We start from the raw sequence: 15,679 nt of genomic DNA, 5'->3' as shown, positions 1-15,679 counted from the left end.
CTGTGGAGGTGATCTCTGTACTTTATTATTACACATTCATCAGCCGTGCATTGTAGCGAACATGAACTGTCCAGAGCAGCAGCAAATCCCCATAGAAAATCTTTAAACAGTTCCTGTCAAGGACAGAGGTGGCAGCGGAGAGCACTGTGTCAGACTGGAAAGAATACACCACTTCGTGCAGGACATACAGCAGCTGAGAAATACTGAAAGACTTGATATTTTTAAATAGAAGTAAATTACAAATCTATATAACTTTTTGACACCAATTGATTTGAAAGAATTTTTTTCACTGAAGATCCCCTTTAAAGGGGTTATCCAGCGCTACAAAAACGTGGCCACTTTCCCCCTACTGTTGTCTCCAGTTTGGGTGGGGTTTTGAATCTCAGTTCCATTGAAGTAAGCTGAGTTGAGCTTAATTGCAAACCGCACCTAAACTGGAGACAACAGTAGGAGGAAAAGTGGCCATGTTTTTGTAGCAATGGATAACCCCTTTAATTGTGCTATGGAATAACAACATGTGGGAGACAGGGAAACTTGTACAAGTTCATTATTGTACTGGACAACTCGTTCTTTAGCAAAAAAAAACAAAAAAACTCAAGTCCTTCAAACCAAGAATACAATGTTTTTATTTTTTGTTTTTTTACAGTATAAAAACAAACCTCATTCTTTACATGACAATAAGGTAAATGTTGTGTGTCCTGTAAAGCAATAAGGCACAAAATTTATCGTCCTCAGAACAGTGCTCGTCCACCACAGGTTTGTTATGTATCCCACACACATAAATAGAGAGCAGCACAATCCGACAGGCCTTTGTAAAATGGTTTTCGGCACAGAAGAACTCCATGTATGCCAATGAACAGAGCGGTAGCTGTTAGTCCCTAATAACGGAACCAAATACATTTTTTGGTTACTATTCCAAAATTCAGCAGCGCTTCTGAGCTTGTTCGTCCTGTAATAGAAAGGTATAAGGTAAAAAGAAATGAACGATTCTTGCAATTACCAGAAGTTCCATAGGGTGCCATTACAATTCCATCCACCGCAACTTTAGCTGTCAGACGGAGATGAAGAGGCAGAGCATATGCTGCTGCGCGCGTCTGACCCTTCATCCTAACAATCAAAGCGGGTCTCAGCACCTGGACCCTGACTGATATAAACCTCTGATATGTCGCTATGACATATGAGGCCTGAGGACTGGAATTATGAAGCAGTGCTCTAGACACTTCATACTTACTGTATAAAGGATTTGTTAGTGGTCTCTCCACTCAAAAATGCATGTTAATGTTGGAGGACAGTGGCATCTGGGTGGGGCTTCCAGGCCATCGTGCCTCATCTCCCTGCCTACATTGGTGTTGTAGGCACCGCCCACTGTGTGACATAAGCAGTGCCTGGGATTCCCCCCCCCTATGATGTCATCTGAATGGGCTGACCTGAAAGCCTAGGCCCTGCCTCCTCCGTGCCATCATCAGAACTGGCCGGATCAGAAGGAGCTGAAGGAGGATTTCAGCAAGTTCAATGCATGTGGGCTAAAGACCACACATGTCCTCCTTCTCCATATAAATAAAATGGCCTTGCAGGACAAGTTGGGCAGAATACAGAGAAGGAGGACATGTGTGGTGTTTAGCCTACATGCAGTGAACTTGCTGAAATCCTCCTTCTCCTGCCAGTTCTTATGACTTCACAGAGGTGGGTGGAGCCTAGGCACCCCGTTCGACCAATTCTGATGAGGTCACTGAAGAGAAGTGGGGCCTTGCATTGATGACGTCACAGATAGGCGTGTCCTACAACACTGATGTAGGTGGGGAGAAGGGGCATGACACCTGTTAAGCCCCACCCAGATGGCACTGTCCACCGACGAAAACATGCATTTTTTAAGAGAGAGACCACCAAGAAATCCTTTATGCATTAAGATATTAAATTCCTAGAATATAACCTTATGAATGGTACTAAGAATATGGAAAGTGGGCGACAATATCACTTGAAGTGTCCTGGTGCTAGAATAGAATGTAGACAAAGTGTAAAGAGTTTATCACCTTAACAACTCTCTGGAGCTGTGACAGCACCTCTTCATATCGCTGCTCAAACTGCCTGAGGCTGTCACTCTTCACCAGCTGCTTCTGTATCTTCGGTACCCGGGCATCTTGCATCATTTTCAGGTATCTCTGCTCCTGAGAAGAACGATGTATCAGTGAGAAGACAAATATACAGACCTCCTATCCTTAATCCACACATTGCAAGGAAACATCTTACAGACCTGTATTCTTAGCAGCATGGTGAACGCCAGACCAGACGTCCCCCCTCGAGCTGTCCTTCCCACCCTATAACAACAAGAATATGCAGTCTTTTCTTAATAAACTTTCCAGCAACTGACTTTAACATTAAAGACATCACATAAGTGTATCACCATAATCAGACATTAAAGGGGTAGTGCGTCGCTAAACAATTATTCACAAAATAACACACATTACAAAGTTATACAACTTTGTAATGTGTGTTGTGTATGTGAATGGCCCCCTTCCCCGTGTTTCCCCCCACCCACGCTAGACCCGGTAGTGTTGGTGCTCCATCTGTCCCTCATGCCGGCCCCCCTCTGCCGCATCATCGGCAGCTCAGCCGCGATTGGCTGAGCATAACTCTACTCAGCCAATCGCGGCTGAGCTGCTGATGACGCGGCAGAGGGGGGCTGGCATGAGGGACAGATGGAGCGGTTCGATCGGCCTCCCGAAGACTACGTCATTGTCCCAAGATGACCGATGGGGGTAGACACGAGATGCGGTGAGTATAATGCACCACACTTCCGGGTCTGGCGTGGGTGGGGGGAAACACAGGGAAGGGGGCCATTCACATACATAACATACATTACAAAGTTGTATAACTTTGAAAATGTGTGTTATTTTGTGAATAATGGTTTAGCGCTGCACTACCCCTTTAAGAGGAGTAAACTACTATAAAAGAGAACTGGTTAGACATGATATGGTAATTATAGGGGATTTTTTTAACTTTCGAATCAATTCAAATTAAGTCAGTGCCAGAAAGTTATACAGATTTGTAATTTACTTTTATTTGATATTCTTAGGTCTTCTAGTACTTATCAGCTGCTGTATGTTCTGCAGGAAGTGGTGCATTCTTTACACTCTGACAGTGCTCTCTGCTGCCAACTCTGTCCGTGACAGGAACAGTCCAGACAGGTCATATCACGGACAGAGGTGGCAGCAGAGAGCACTGGAAAGAATACATCCCTTCCTGCAGGACATACGGCAGCTGGAAGACTGGAGATTTTTAAACAGAAATAAATTACAAATCTATATTACTTTCTGACATCAGTTGATTTAAAAGATTTTTTTTTTTTTTGCAGGAGCTCCCATTTAAATGTAAAACATTTACACACATTGGGGGAGATTTATCAAACATGGTGTAATGTGAGACTGGCTCAGTTGCCCCTAGCAACCAATCAGATTCCACCTTTCATTTTCCAAAGAGTCTGTGAGGAATGAAAGGTGGAATCTGATTGGTTGCTGGGGGCAACTGAGCCAGTCTCACATTACACCATGTTTGATAAATCTCCCCCCATTATACATATTAGTACTACCATACCTGTGAACATATACCCTGATGTACTGCGGAGCATCATAGTTTATCACGCATTTCACACCTGGGATGTCTATTCCTCTTGCTGTGGCATCTGTGCTTATTAGCCTGTATAACATGAATACAGCAGGTAAATTACTCAAGCCAGTATACAGAAGTATAGCAAGTCCCACTACTATTTAAATAGGGACTCAATCAAAAATCGCCCCTGCAGCTGGTAATACATCACTATACAGCCCCAGGCACTGTTTCCGGGCATATAAGTAAATGCTATGATCGTTATTTATATGGTCCAAAAATGTACTTTGTAAATCCTACCTATGGCGGGAAACCTCTTTGGCAATCGTGCTTTCCTGGTAGCGTCAATGGCTACGGACGGCCCCTCTGTGATGCCACTGTCTCCTATATGCTGACGTTCCCAGGGAGGCCTGATTGCCGAAGAGGTTTCCTGCCAGCGGTGACTAGTTAGCAGCTGAGGACCACCCCCATGCCTTCATAGGTAGGATTTACAAAGTATGTTTTCAGGCTATATAAGTAATGCTCATAGCGATTATTTATATGGCTGGAAACAGTGCAAAGGGCTGTATAGTGTTAGCTTTTATACATGGGAACTTCTCTGTCATAGAGAAAAATGAATCAGTATACAACATGTTAAAAAAATGTAGCACTTAAAATATGGCCAAAGCTTACTGTGCAATGTGGCTCATCGCAATAACAAACAGCTGAAATAACTATGGGCTGCTTTTGAACAGTTCAAATTCTTATTAAAGGGGAACTATCAGCACTAATCTAACCTTCTGATAGTCCCCTAATGCACCGGGGGTGCAGAGGAGGAAGTTACGTCTATTACTTTCCTCCATGGTGCTGTTCCCGTGCAATTAGTAGTTGAATCTACGGCCTGGAGCACCATTAGAAGCACTTCCCTGCCCCCGTCGCGCTGATCCAGTGCTAGTAACGATGCTCCAGGCCGTTAATTCAACTGCTAACTGCACGGGAATGACGCAGAGGAGAAAGGTAAGAGACATACATTCCACCTCTGTGCCCTGTGCGCATTAGGGAGCTATCATCAGGTTAGATTAGTCTAACCTGCCGATAATTCCCCTTTAAGATCCTATCATTTTTTGACGCTTCTGCACCAACAAAAACATTGTATGTATGACAGTGAATGCAGTAATACTAGTACAAATAGAAAAAGAAAGGATGGAGTAGTCCTGTCCCAGCATATACATCCAGGATGAAGCAGGAGACCCATCAGCATCATCATGGACATACACAGTTAATATTAGAAGAAATATTCAAAACTGCACTAGTAGCAGTGTACTAAAAGCAAAGATAAGAGAGCGGCATTCACCACCTACAAGGTGTTTATTATATACAGGTATAGAAGGCCAAGAAGCAGCACAAGCCACTATGCTTATACTATGCTGGTTCTAGCAATCATACTAGTTCCTCCAAACTCTATGACATTAGGCCAACTCACAGCTGTAGCTTTCCTTGCTCGAATTCCTTCAGGGTCTTCTTCCTTTCCCCAGGACTAAGACGAGAGGAGAATTCTGCCACACTGATTCCTCCAAAGAGTTTTATGAGTAGGAACAGTCTGTAAGGTGGAAAGTAGAACATTGTGAATTGAATGTGAAATGCAGAATAAACCAAGATATTGGCCTGGACAATCGTGCAAGCGTCACGAACAGGAGGAGGGAAAGAAAGCTGCCCAAGATACCTCTTTAAAGTGTTTTAAAGTGTACCTGTCATTTATAAAAACTTTTGACGTGTCATAGAGACATGTTAATAGTTTGGATCGATCCGGGTCTGAGTGCTCATACTTGTTACAGCCACATGTTCATGTTTCTCATCTGTGTCTATTTTCTCATTGTGATTGTTTTATTTCATTTTTGTAAATTATAATGGGGGCTGCCATCCTCCCTGAGCGGTTTTCAACCGCATTTAGAGATATGCTTTACAGAAAGCCCCATAGACATAGCCAACAACTGACTGGAGCTGTCCCCTTGAAATCAAAGAGAAAGATTTCTGGCCATGCTCTTTGAACTGATCTATTGGTGTCACCTTTTACTGTATTACTATACAGAATACAGATCCCCTTCCAGCAGCCGCCTCCTCATCCCGCTCTTCACTGACAAAACAGAAAGTTGAACTTGTAGAGCCCCACAAGTTTAACTATATTAGTTAAGATTGAAACACCCCTTTACCACACCGTGATGTACATGGTGCCTTTAATGGTGTATAGAGTGGGGTCACCATACAGCTACACGCATCTGCCACTAAAAGCAGTCACAGACTGATCCCCACTACCATCTACTAACTGTTTATACTAACAGTTATGGCGGCCCCTCATTGGTGGCCGAACTGTTGGAATGGCCCCACACAATGTGATCAAGGGAAGCTGATCTGTTATAATGCTAAATTGCTAATGTCACCTCCCAAAATCTCAATAACCATTACAGGGCTCCAATGAGGAGAAGGAAAAGTTGACTCTGTCTTTAATGGAGAAGTCCGGTGAAAATAAAAAAATTCCTGTGCAACCGAGGGGAACATAATAAAGAATGAATTGCTTAGCTATCCTCGCTCCCCTGCATTGCCCCATTAATGCTTCTGGACACCTGCTTGCCTTCTCCAGCTCCTTCAATATCACAATCCGGGTGGATGAATTGCCCACTCAGCCAGTCAGTGACAAAGGGGCGGGACTCTGCTGCAGATACTGACTGGCTAAGTGGGAAATCCATCAGCTGGCTACTTTCCCCCCAAGTCGTGATGTTGTATGAAGCCGTGGGGAAAGGAGTTCCGTCGGCTGCAAGAGAGCTGGTGATGCGGGGCACAGGGACAGCCATATATGTGTTCTTTATTATGTTCCTCCCACCTTCTGCCTGCACCGGAATTAATATTCTTGCCGGACTTCTGCTTAAGAAGTTTGACCACCCTTAATCTTAGTTCATACAGTGCAGTTTACGTATATGTCCGGGGATATTTACCGATGTGAAGACTCTCTGGAATTGGTGAAGCAGAGTACACGGGAAAAGCGTAGGGTGAGCAAGAAGTGAAGGAGGATGAGAGGCTTGTAGTTAAGGTTGCATGGGATATAGTAGTGCTGTAAGACATAAACAACACCGTCATTTCCTTAAACACAGTATACATTATATCTGTCTCGCTATATATATTAGCAAAGAGTCACACTACTTTATTTTGAATTATTTTAGAGTGCCGCAGTGACTCCGCTGTGGTCACATATGGGAACACTGTTCGGCACCTCTACAACGTATATGGAACTGCATGTATATAAACACATAGTAAACAAAAAAAATACACACAGCACATAGTAAAAAAAAAATATATATAAAAAAATATTATATATATATATATATATATATATATATATATATATATATATATATATATATATATATATATATATATATATATATATATATATATATATATAGCAATATTCTAGTTAAGAACACATTTAAAAGCTGCTCACCGTAAGCCCCTCAGGGAGAGAGAAGTTCTCAGAGGTTGGGGGTTCCTTTTGATTTTCGGTGGTGTTTGATTTAGTCTGCTTGTAGATGGATGTAAAGAGTCGGGGCTGGTACAAGCCCAGCTTCTGAAGTTTCTCTGGATTGTGCGTCAGGGTAGCAGAGAAGAGCAGTTTCTGCAGCGGGATCTGAAGCTGCCCATAACTGTATGCGTGAAAGAAGAAAACATGAAGTGACACATGTTCAAAGCCGCCACTCCATCTATCCAAGGATGGAAACACTGGTACAAATGAATGTAAAGGTACAAAACAGATTAAAGAAGACAATAGGATAGGTTACTTTGCTGCGGTTAGAATGTCTGCCATCTTCCGAGTAAAAAGCATTCCATGATCCTGTGGCTCCACTTTATATACAGCGCTGGTGACTTGAGGAAGCCAGTCTTGGCTCATTGTGTCAATCATACGATCTGCCTCATCAATTACCTGCAACATAAAAAAGATGGAGCTCAGTACAAATAAGTAAAACCAAACACAGGACCAGGACGTGGGGGGGCACCTGAGTAGCCGCCATCTACCACACCTGGAGGGGTACAAATGCTAGAGATCGCTAGGACCAGAAATACAGAGTATATGCACTACATCCCCCGGCTAGCAAGCAGCATTTTTAACTGTAAGCAAAATATTTAAAAATGGAAGCCAACAAAGCAGAAAACCTCTGGCTGTTCACCCCACCATTCATCCTGTAGGACACAGGATGCCTTGGGCCACTGGGGGCAGCACAGGACCACTACCCCCCACACAAGGGCCAAGCACACGTACAATGATCACTTTGTCATCACCATGTGTGCCCCTTTAGTCTTCCAAACAGGAAATGTACGCTTGTCAGCAAGGGATCAGAGGGCAGGTAAGCACATTTTTTTGCTGTTGCTATGTCTACTTTCAGGGAGAGAGGGGTCACCTATCTATACTAGGAACGCACCTATATAAATTGGTGGGAGCAAATCCCCCCCCCCCTCAAGGAAGGGTACATGACATCACCTGTGAGTCACTGGAAGTAACTGCACTGTAACCATTTATATATCCTGCAGAACCTGTTTACAGTACTTATTTACTGCTATATGGTTATTGTATGGAAGAATTTATGGACTACATATAGTATGTTTTCTTTTACTAAAAGCACAGTGGTATTATTCTGTTTAATACCCTACCCAAACCCCTGTATCCTCATCTTTATAACCCACCCTAATTCTTGCATCTTCATAACTTTTAGTAGATGTTGGGGGACGATTATGAGGGTCAACTAAAACTGAATTGCACTTAACCTCCCACCCCCTGCATATTCATTGAAGTCAATGTTGCTGCTTAAGATCCCCTCATCTTTATTTTTTAATGAAGGTTCGGAGGGTAAAGGTTTAGGAGATGACTGTGATGGCAGCTGGATAAGGCATGTGTGCAGTGGGGCTTGGGTCAGGGCAGCAGCTGGTGGGAAGTGCTCAGCAACGGTGGGCACAGCTTTGCTTGATGCTTTGGGGATGTTGCTGGACACTAGAAACTATCAATCACCAATGAGTGTGTCCTATAGCAAAATTAAGTTTTAAGTAAGTAAATCTCAAAAAGAAATGTCCCCCCTGATGCACAAAAAATATTTATATGCAGAGTCATCAAATAATACCAGATACAACCTCCATACTGTGATTAAATGTTACCGCCACACTGTAGAAGAACATAACGATACAACATATTATTGGATCACAATGATAATGGGTGAGTGTGAATCAGCCTTAAAGAGACTGAGCAGACCCTTTCTATTCTGCATAATCTGGCCATGGAGAGAGGCCTCTGCATACTATTCAAGAGGCGAGACACTGTCATGCACTGTACACGTGTCCTATTATTATCATTGGCATACGCATGATACCTGGGTCATATGTTTTTCATGATAGTTGTGGCACGCAGTAGGCAGCAGCATCTCTACATATCCAATACTAGACTGGACTGAAGTGTGAGGTGCTGCACAGCCCCTTCAATACCTCTTTACCTCAACATATGTATAAAAAAAATGTATGGCCGCCTTAAGTAAAACTTACCAGAAATCGTAGATGTCTCAAGGTGAAGCCTTCTGTCTTCTGAATGTGATCAACAAGTCTACCCGGTGTGCATATAAGAATGTCAGCTAAACTGCAGAACCTAAAGACCCTATGGTAGAAAGTAGAGGAATGCACAGATTACCCAGTGAAATCCAGGAATCACATATGAGCAAAGAGAGAGTATGTGTATCCAGTAATTCAGTTCTGGAAGGCTGTTCCAGAAACAAACAGTTTGAGAACCGAGCTATGTTTTTCCATAAGGAACAATGTAAATTTTCATTGGTTTTTACACTCCATAGGTCAGGTGCAGAGCGCCCGGCCCACAGTGTGTAAAGACCATCAGTAAGTAAAGATGTATCATCCACCACTACTCAGTGTAAAGGAGTGGGGATTCCCATCATAATGACGGGAATCCCCGCCCTAAACCGTGGTCCAGCACAGTGATGTCCTCCCTATCCAGGCCAGCCGGTGTACTCAACTAAATAGGATATGTGGATGTGTAATCAGCCGATTACAGGACCAGGAATCGAGTCCACACCAGATGTCATAAGCGCAGGAGTACCACAATATGCACACAGTGGTGCAGCCAAAGATCATCCAATGGTAGATGACGTGGTAAACATATACTCTTTATTGAAACACGTTTCGGCCTTATAACATCTAACATAGGCTTGAGAAAGGGCTATGTTAGATGTTATAAGGCCGAAACACGTTGCAATAAAGAGTATGGGGGAGATTCATCAAACATGGTGTAAAGTGAAACTGGCTCAATTGCCCCTAGAAACCAATCAGATTCCACCTTTCATTCCTCAGACTCTTTGGAAAATGAAAGGTGGAATCTGATTGGTTGCTGGGGCAACTGAGCCAGTTTCACTTTACACCATGTTTGATAAATGTTCTCCTATATGTTTACCACGTCATTTACCATTGTATGATCTTTGGCTGCACCGCTGTGTGCATATTGTAGTACTCCTTCGCTTACGACATCTGGTGTGGACTCTATTCCTGGTCCTGTTATCGGCTTATTACACATCCATATATGCTTCTCCTACCGTTGGTGGTGACGTCCCCCAGTACATCTGCGGAGTACATCTTCCTATGCTTTATATAGAGTTGTGCCTAAATTTTACACAACCTATCCAGGTGAGTGGATCCCTGCAAAACCCTGCAACCACAAACCTGGTTATCTTTTATCACACAAGGAAGCACCCCTTGTCTCCCCTTTTTTCAACTAAATAGGAGACACGCCGGCCACCTAGGGAGAGAGGATGTCACTGTGCAGGAGCTCAGGTCACCCCAAATACACTGGCATCCCCCAACACACTTTATACTACCAGGGGAATCCCCGCTCCTGAAAACTGGAAGACTGAACACCTCAGTAACATGTACAATAGTTCAGTTGACAGTTATCTCCCCAGAATTAGTTTGGATACAAAACAAAACTTCAGGGGGAAATTTCGTTCGAACAATTAGGATTTATTAACAATAATAACTTACTTTTTAGTTACCAGAGTCTCCTGCTCTTTGGCAAAAGATTTATGTCCGGCAATCAGAACGACCTTGAGACCTGTACCATCTGCGTAGACATTAAAAACCTTGCAGACCTAATAAGAAAGAACATGAAATAATCCAGCATAGTAATGGTAGGAAGAACAATAAGAGGATTACAGCAGAATACCACAATGTGCTTTGCTGCTGAGGCATTTCATTACCTGTTGTGCCAGCTCCTTGGTGGGCAGCACAACAAGAGCTCGGACTTCACATACGACACGTTCTGCCAAAACCTGTGGACAAAAAGTGATACTCAGATTATTAGTTCCCCAGTCAAGTCCTTTATACTAAAAACTGTACCTCTATGAGAGTTTCTGTGCTACAACGATTGCAGGCCTTGACTCAAGATAGGCCACTTTGTGTCACAGAACGGCCGCTGTCCGAGATGTTCAACCCGACCGATACTGCAGTATTGGCCAGGTGAACATCACTTCAACTTAATCGGAATGCTGGCACATTCAGACGTGCCCGCACTCCAATTAGCCATAGAACACGATGTAAATTACGTCCGGGAGACGTACTTTACATTGTGTGCACAGTCTATTTTGTGCGGCTGCTGTTTACTGAATAACGACCGAACAAAATAGACATGGCAGTTTTCTATGCGGCCGCATGGAATCCCAGCCATAGTGTATAAAGTGTGTATACACTATGTCCGTGAAGGGGTTAATGTGATCAGCTGCTGTGATTAAACAATGGCCTTTTTTTTTTTTTTTTAAATACATTGTGTGAACTTGTCCCGAATACAGTAGACAGAATGCTTATTTTGTTAAGCTGACCTGTACTATTGGAACAACAAATGCCAACGTCTTCCCACTTCCGGTAGGGGCAGAAACACAAATGTCATTTGGGCGATATCCACCTCTGCCCACAAGAAAACCATGGGCACAGCTCTCCAAAATAGCAGGAATCACTTCTGCTTGAACTAAAAATGAAAAGAAAAAAAAAAAAAAGAATTTATTAGAGAGACACTAAAGCACAGTTGTCTAATCCTTGAGATTTTTTTTTATTCATATATAGCTTCTTTTTCTATCTCTTTCATAAGCTTTACTTTAGGTTATTAGTTTCTTCGGCAAGTATATGTACTTTCTAATGCTGTAACCATGAAGGTCAATGTTCCCCAACCTGCGGCTCTACAACTCTCATCATGGCCTGGAAGATTTCGGCTGTGAGGACACGACATGAGATGTAGGTTTGCCACTACTGGCTGCCACAGGCTGAGGAAAACTGATCTAGAAAAGCTCTAGCATGTCCTCTGGAAACGTTTCCCCTGTATCCTCAGACTTATAGGAGAGTATATGGATTATAACGTGAAAAAGGAAAGAAGTGCAGATTGGGATAACTACCTGGAAAGAAGGATTTCACTTTGTTGGCTTCGAGTCTTTTTAGAAGGTTTGGATGTAAACCAGGAATATCATGGATGGAGACAAGGTTCTGCTTAATATCTCTCTGGACCAGATTCGGTTTTGCTAGCCACTGCGGTAGAACTGGCAGCACCTACAGAAGTAAAAAGACATTTGGGGGGAGGAGGGTAATTTCCAGGTAAGCACACATTATAACCTTTCTAGGACCTTGTACAATTGCCGCTATATGACTCTCTAAAGGCCTTACCTTCTGAACTGCTTTGGCTTTAAACCCACCAAGTAGAAGAAGCTTGGGATTAGTTGAAGTATCTTTTTTTCCTTCGCTCTTCTCTTCCACTTTAGCTTCCTCACTTTGTGCTGCGCTCCTCTCTACTTTAGCGCTATCATTCTTTTCGCCCTTTGTATCTTCACTTAAATCTCCAGATCCTTCATCGGCGTTCTCATCACTTTGCTTGTGTTTGGGCTTCTTCTTTTTCGCCTTTGCTTTATTGCTTTTCTTCTGCTCCTCTTTTTCTTCTGCCTCCAGGCCTACGCTCTCTTCATCTTTACTGATTGTTTTCTTGCGTGGCTTCTTTGCTTTCAAATTCTCATCTTCCTCTGGTTCATCATCAAACCCAGGACTCTCCACCTCACTAGGTGTCTCACCATTGGGAGTTTTCTTTCTCTTCTTAGGTTTTTTCCTCTTTTCCAACACCTCATTCTGATCATTGGTTTCAACTGGATCCTTTATTTCCTCTTCACTGTAGGACTCAGAAAGCACCTTGACTTTTTTGTCTATACATTTTAGTTGGGACTGTCGGTGCTTGGCTTGCTGATGTAACTTCTCTAACAAAGCTTTGGCTCGGTCTTCAGATGAATCCACCTCATCACCAAGGTACCTATTAGATTGGAGAGGATAATGGTTACATAATATGAAGAGCACATATGGTTTAGTTATATATATCAAACAGCGAAGCCCAATGTTGTCAGTAAAACATTGACAGGAAATAATACAGTGTGTCCTGATGTCCAGCTCTGGGGTATCTGCACAACTACCATCTTTCCACTTAAAATAAGGTAGTGTCTTATATAAATTTTTGGTCCCAAAGATGCAGTGGGTCTTATTTTCAGGGGATGTCTTATTTTTCAATGAAGAAGAATTCACATTTCACATGCACAGCAGGGACAGTGCATACTGTATGGCGGCTTCCAGCCACCAGGGGAGCTCACCACAGTACACTTGTACAGCACAGCAGGGACAGTGCACGGTATAGCAGCTTCTGGCCACCTGGGGAGCTCACCACAACACAGCAGGGACAGTGCATACTGTATGGCGGATTCCAGCCACCAGGGGGAGACCAACACAGTACACTTGTACAGCACAGGAGGGACAGCGTACTGTATGGTGGCAGGAGACAGGATAACAGCAGACTGTGTGCAGCTCTACGTCTGGCGGTAGGGGACACTGGGGATGACGGCAGGCGACGGGCCTCTTGATGCCTTGCCTGCACATCTACAAATGACGGGCCCTATGTCCTACATGCAGCTGCTCTAAAACGGACGGTGAAGATAGGGGACAATGGCAGCGGGCTAAAAAGAATCACAGCTGCATGCCCTGGTGTTCTGTTCAGCAGTTATGCTTCCAAATAAAAACTTTACTCGGTCTTACTTTCAGGGGAGGCCTTGAATTAAGCAAGTTAGCAAAATCTCTACTAGGTCTTATTTTCGGGGAAACAGGGTATCACCAAAGTCAACACAGGGTGCTATGGTAGCACTTACAAAGGCTCCTGGAACACAAAACAGGGGCCAGTCAGGATCTCAGTCGAGCCAGGTGATCAGCACTAACCATCTAAAGACGTGTATCACCGGATTATGCAGATAATAGAGTTAGTTCATCTCTATATAAAGCATTTCACATCTGGACTAGACGCTTCTTCAGATTCATCTGAATAATTGTTTTGGTTAGAGTGCCCCTTTAATGTACGGACCATAAGCAAAGCTACTGAGAGTGTGAATGAAGATTTTGTTCAGCCATTACCGTGTCTGTTTGTGTGGATATATATATATATATATATATATATATATATATATATATATATATCTATCTCTATATCAGCATCTCATTTTCACAGGTTACTGATGTATACGGTCCTTAATCTGGATGAGAACCTGCCCTATGGCTTCCACAACTCAAAACTGTAAAATATATAAGAATTTGTAGAAGGAAAAATATAGATAAAATATAAAATGTTAAATTTGACATGAAAAATATACAAAACTACAATTCCCATCATGCCTGGACAGAAAAAGCTAAAGGTTTGGCTGTCCAGGCATGATGGGAATTGTAGTTTAGCACCAGCTGGAGGGCCTGAGCTTGACATCCCTGAACAAGTCCTGGATATGATAGAATACCATTACAGATCATAGACAAATGATAGGATGAAGCAGCCGGAGATGTGACAGCTTCCTGACTGTATGTGACCTACTAGCTATTCCCTGCCCGTGCACACGAGGCGGCTTTCAGAGAACGCACACAGTGACGAGTATATGAGCACCTGTTGATGACAAACAGCGACATCCCGACTGAAGCTCTCCGGTGGTCCCAGCATAACACAGCGAATCACGTGGGACACGGCATGGACCGTCGCATCTTACTGACGTCACTATGCGCGACCTAGAGAGGCTTACCGCTATTGAGCGCCCTCTGCTGGCTCCCGTGCACTCTGCAGCTCTGTTCATATCCAGTTAAGACCCACCCCATCTCTGGGTATATGTATAGTGCAGGATTTCTAAATGTTGAAGCTGAAGAATAATACTTAGTATATAATACACAGTGTTGGGGGCTGTGTGTGTAAAGCAGTTTAGTCATTATAAGCAATTTTCCCCTAAAACAGGGATAGGGAGTCTTCAGGCCTCCAGCTATTGCAAAACTACAATTCCCATCATGCCTGGACAGCCAAAGCTAAAGTTTTGGCTGTCCAGGTATGATGGGAATTGTAGTTTTGCAACTGCAACCCTGCTCTAAAACGTAAAAAATAATAAATGATGCCTCATAGTAGGGCTGGGCGATTTTATTTTACATTTTTTTTTCTCAAATTAAATCTCGATTAAAACATTTTTTTAGTTATTTTATGCAGGGTGAAGTAGTAGAGGCATAGTGGATAAGGGGTGTATTGGGGGTAGTAGAGCAGTATTGGGGGAGTAGTATTCTGGGTAGTAGTAGAGCAGTATTGGGGGTAGTAGTAGAGCAGTATTGGGGGTAGTAGTAGAGCAGTATTGGGGGAGTAGTATTCTGGGTAGTAGTAGAGCAGTATTGGGGGTAGTAGTAGAGCAGTATGGGGGAGTAGTATTGGGGGTAGTAGTAGAGCAGTATTAGGAGTAGTATTGGGGGGTAGTAGTAGAGCAGTATTGGGGGAGTAGTATTGGGGGTAGTAGTGGAGCAGTATTGGGGGTAGTAGAGCAGTATGGGGAGTAGTATTGGGGGTAGTAGTAGAGTAGTCTTGCAGTACTGACTAGCACCACAACTCACACCATGAAGCGGGCACCAGCTCCATGTCTCCAGTGCTCTAAGGAGCCACTGGGGGCGGGCGGAAGCTGCAGTGCAACGGGTGCGGGCGGGCTGCGGC

At 43.4% G+C, this 15,679-nt stretch overlaps 1 protein-coding gene across 1 annotated transcript; it reads right to left on the bottom strand.

Moving 5' to 3' along the window:
- Window positions 1-602: 602 nt before the first annotated feature.
- DDX51 (DEAD-box helicase 51) lies at window positions 603-14,696 on the bottom strand. Its single transcript, XM_069964064.1, has 15 exons — window positions 14,609-14,696; window positions 12,322-12,952; window positions 12,057-12,207; window positions 11,490-11,635; window positions 10,872-10,943; window positions 10,657-10,763; window positions 9,160-9,268; window positions 7,413-7,555; window positions 7,079-7,277; window positions 6,573-6,688; window positions 5,066-5,182; window positions 3,592-3,693; window positions 2,252-2,315; window positions 2,031-2,165; window positions 603-949 (listed from the first exon to the last, which is right to left on the bottom strand). Exons 1-15 carry the CDS (start codon window positions 14,629-14,631, stop codon window positions 923-925), a joined length of 2,142 nt encoding a protein of 713 aa, XP_069820165.1. The 5' UTR covers window positions 14,632-14,696; the 3' UTR covers window positions 603-922.
- Window positions 14,697-15,679: the final 983 nt, after the last annotated feature.

The sequence above is a fragment of the Dendropsophus ebraccatus genome, chromosome 3 (assembly GCF_027789765.1).
Source record: "Dendropsophus ebraccatus isolate aDenEbr1 chromosome 3, aDenEbr1.pat, whole genome shotgun sequence".
NCBI classification, from domain to species: domain Eukaryota; kingdom Metazoa; phylum Chordata; class Amphibia; order Anura; family Hylidae; genus Dendropsophus; species Dendropsophus ebraccatus.
Note: the sequence above shows the minus strand (reverse complement) of the source record. Positions and strands in the feature narration are given on the sequence as shown.